General features: G+C 43.2%; 1 protein-coding gene across 1 annotated transcript; it reads right to left on the reverse strand.

The window, feature by feature from the left end:
- Window positions 1-471: 471 nt before the first annotated feature.
- On the reverse strand, window positions 472-1,807 carry LOC115115191 (BTB/POZ domain-containing protein KCTD12-like). Its single transcript, XM_029643684.2, has one exon. It carries the CDS (start codon window positions 1,786-1,788, stop codon window positions 913-915), a length of 876 nt encoding a protein of 291 aa, XP_029499544.2. The 5' UTR covers window positions 1,789-1,807; the 3' UTR covers window positions 472-912.
- Window positions 1,808-3,448: the final 1,641 nt, after the last annotated feature.

Consider the following 3,448-nt stretch of genomic DNA (forward strand, 5'->3'; position numbering starts at 1 on the left):
TCAGAACAGTAGGCCAAGGTATGAGAGGGGAAAGGGACCAAATTATTATGGTGACGCACATGGTCTACTAACAGCTTACTACACAACATACACTTAGTATTATTTTCTTAGCGACAGTATACATATCTCCCTGAAATATTACATAATTTATATAGCAGAATACAAGACATTTTTGGATTCACCTTGTTGTGCTCACTTAAACAGGAAGGTGGTGTGGCTGGCTCTCCCTCTAGATTCTGGCTCTCCCATTTTTGAGCTCTCCCTCTAGATTTTGCGGTGAGGTAGTGACCCCATGAGTGACAGAACACTGAGCCAATCCCAGTTCAACTAGAGAACATTACCAACCCCTACGCACTGTATTTTCTGCTGGCTGCCTCACCACCACAGAAAGCGCTGAGCTAGGCTGAAACACCTGCATTTTGGAGCTGCCTTACTCAAGAAAGCAAAAAAGAGACCATGTTTGTATGCAGCTTTATTAACTCAATTATTATTATTTTTTACATTGTTTTCAAACTGATATGTGACACGTATTAATGCCAAATTAACATGCTAACAAGCTCTGCCCCACCTGCCCTGAATGACAGGTCTCCATGGTCTAGTATACAAAATAAAGTACAACTACATTTATGTCTATTATTCTTGGACATTCAGAATGATCTCTTACATTAATCATCTCTATCAATTTCATTTTAACAGGACTGGATTCAGAAAACAATACTGAAGATTGGCTCAATGCCACTAACTGGCATAATGACTGATCTGTGAAATAACTGGAAGGAAGGAAGGAGTGCGTGCGTGCGTGCGTGCGTGCGTGCGTGCGTGAGACCTACTTACACCAGTAGGCTAAACCAAAGAAAATGTCAGTAAACATCAATATCAAAGCGGCTACTGGGGTGGGATCATATCAACATTTTAGTCCCGACAAAACACATACTCCATATAACTCGTCCAGATTGTATCCTCGTTTGGATCATTGTTAGTGTAGGCGCATGTGCCTGTGGAGCTACAAGCCACCATGTGAAAGCCAACCTCCGTCAGCTTGTCAAACGCCTGCTCAAGGAAATTGAATTTCAGGTAGTAGCGGGACGTGTACCTCTCCGGTGGTCGATCGGGGTCTCTGCTCTCATTCAAAGTGTCCGAGAACACCTCTTTGGCAAGGGACGTTTTCCCACACACCGTGATGCGCGCCACTCTCCTGAACTTGGCGTCGGTTTGGATATCTCTACCGATACTATACGATCCCCGGTATCCAATTGTGATGTACCCTGACTTTCTGGACTCCCGAGACGGGGAGCGGGCGCTGCTCATTGCGGACATCATGCGCAAAGTTTCCATTCCGCTGGAGGACCCTATGCCGCACTGGAGCGCACCCTCCTCGGTCTCGCTCTGGCAAATATCATCACTGATGGAGTTATCCTTTCTCATCCTGGGGCTGATGCGCGTGGACAGGTCCCGCAACTGGAAGAACTCAGCCTCTCTCTGCAGCCGGCTTTGCTCGGGGAAATAATCAGGCAGTACCAGTTTGAGGTCCCGTAGGTAGTCTAAAATATAACGAAACAAGAATCCGTCCCTGTCCAAGAAGTAGCGCCCTTTGTTGTCGCGCGCCAGGTCCTTTGGAGTCTTCTTGCTGAACATGGTCCAGAGGAGCGAGTCTGGGACAGCGACCAAAGTTATGTGCCGTGTCACATACACCTGTCCCCCTACATTCAGTTCAATTACCTCCGAGAAAGGGCACTCAGACTCGGCGCCAGAGAACCCACGCTCTGTGTCCGTGTCTGCCAGTGACATTTTCACTAGCAGCCCTGGGTCTCTGTTACCGACTGGAATCATGTAATAATGAGAGTGAACGTCTAGCAGTTTGTTCATGTAGTGCTGTGCTTGTCAGTGTGGGAGGAGAGAGTAGACAGCTGATTTCAGTGATGACTGTTAACCCTTTCTACAAGGATGATAGAAAAGACTAGGGGAGACCGGTTGTTAGTAGGCTTTTTGAGTATATACTTCATGGAATTCATAAAGTAAACAGTTACTCAATAGCGTTCATTATTAGTTGTACATAGAATGCATGAAAATTGACTGAATTGAAACTCACACACCAGAGAATTCAGATGCTCTTGTTCTTTTACAAGACTAAAGGTGACATTTGTGTTTACCTCTATTGTGACTACACATTCACTTACATTTTTTTCAGACACACATACATACAACTATCCTCCATTCCTCTATGCACCTCAGATCGCCAGTGCCCTGCCCTCTCTCTTTATGGCCATGTCTGAAGTCCCCCTACTACGTCTTTATGAGTATGAGTAGACCCTGTATCTGTCTGCAGTTTTGCCAAAAATACATGCTCTCGTTGTACTCTCACAGATTACAGGTGATTTGTGTGTTTAGCTATGAAATGTTACATTTTTACACATACATACGTACATGCACACACACACACCTCCAATACTTTTAAAAATTTTTAGTACATTTTTTATAACACACGTCCTTTCCTGTACTTGAATACTTATTCAATTAAAAAAATGTTATAATAAGTTTTCATTTGTTTATTAGTATCTCATTTAAACTTAATCTCCTTATTTCCTCCCTACACCTTTGCAGATCTAAGACAAAATTAAAGTAAAAACCTATTCTCTTCCTATTTACTGTTTTTCCACCTGCATTTTGTTGTCAGACCAGTTAAGATGGTAGAAAACTGTACTATTTGTATGGGCCCTAGGTTACCCTTTCCCATTGTTATCATACTACCAGTATGTCGTATGACCTTAATCGGAGCTACTGCTCACCTGATGTACCATGCCAGGTGTGTATAAAACTGATGTTAATGAGAGAGGAAAGGATGTGGTTAGTGTAGGTGTGGTCTTTACTCCCAAATGTCACTTAATATAACTCCATATACTGTTGTAAAGGATGATTAAACACATTGCATTGGGAAAGCATTCAGACACCTTGACCTTTTTTGTTACATTAAAGCCTTATTCTAAAATTGATTAAAATGAGTGGGGAGGGGGGGGGGGGTGTCATCATAAATCTACACACAATACCTCATAATGACCAAAAAATGTTTTTAGAAAGCTAATTAAAAATAATAATATGAAATATCACATTTACATAAGTATTCAGACTCTTTACTCTGTACTTTTTGAAGCACCTTTGGCAGCGATTACAGCCTAGAGTCTTCTTGGGTATGACGCTACAAGCTTAGCACAACTGTATTTGGGGAGTTTCTCCCATTCTTCGCTGCAGATCCTCTCAAGCTCTGTCAGGTTGGATGGGGAGCATTGCTGCACAGCTATTTTCAGGTCTCTCCAGAGATGTTCGATCGGGTTCAAGTCCAGGCTCTGGCTGGGCCACTCAAGGAGATTCAGAGACTTGTTTCTGAAGCCACTCCTGCATTGGCTTGGCTGTGTGCTTAGGGTCATTGTCCTGTTGGAAGGTGAACCTTCGC

The sequence above is a fragment of the Oncorhynchus nerka genome, linkage group LG3 (genome assembly GCF_034236695.1).
Source record: "Oncorhynchus nerka isolate Pitt River linkage group LG3, Oner_Uvic_2.0, whole genome shotgun sequence".
In the NCBI taxonomy this organism is placed as follows: domain Eukaryota; kingdom Metazoa; phylum Chordata; class Actinopteri; order Salmoniformes; family Salmonidae; genus Oncorhynchus; species Oncorhynchus nerka.

Excerpts from the sequence above, each read along its gene's own strand:
- LOC115115191 (XM_029643684.2), bottom strand. The coding sequence starts at position 1,788 with ATGTCACTGGCAGACACGGACACAGAGCGTGGGTTCTCTGGCGCCGAG.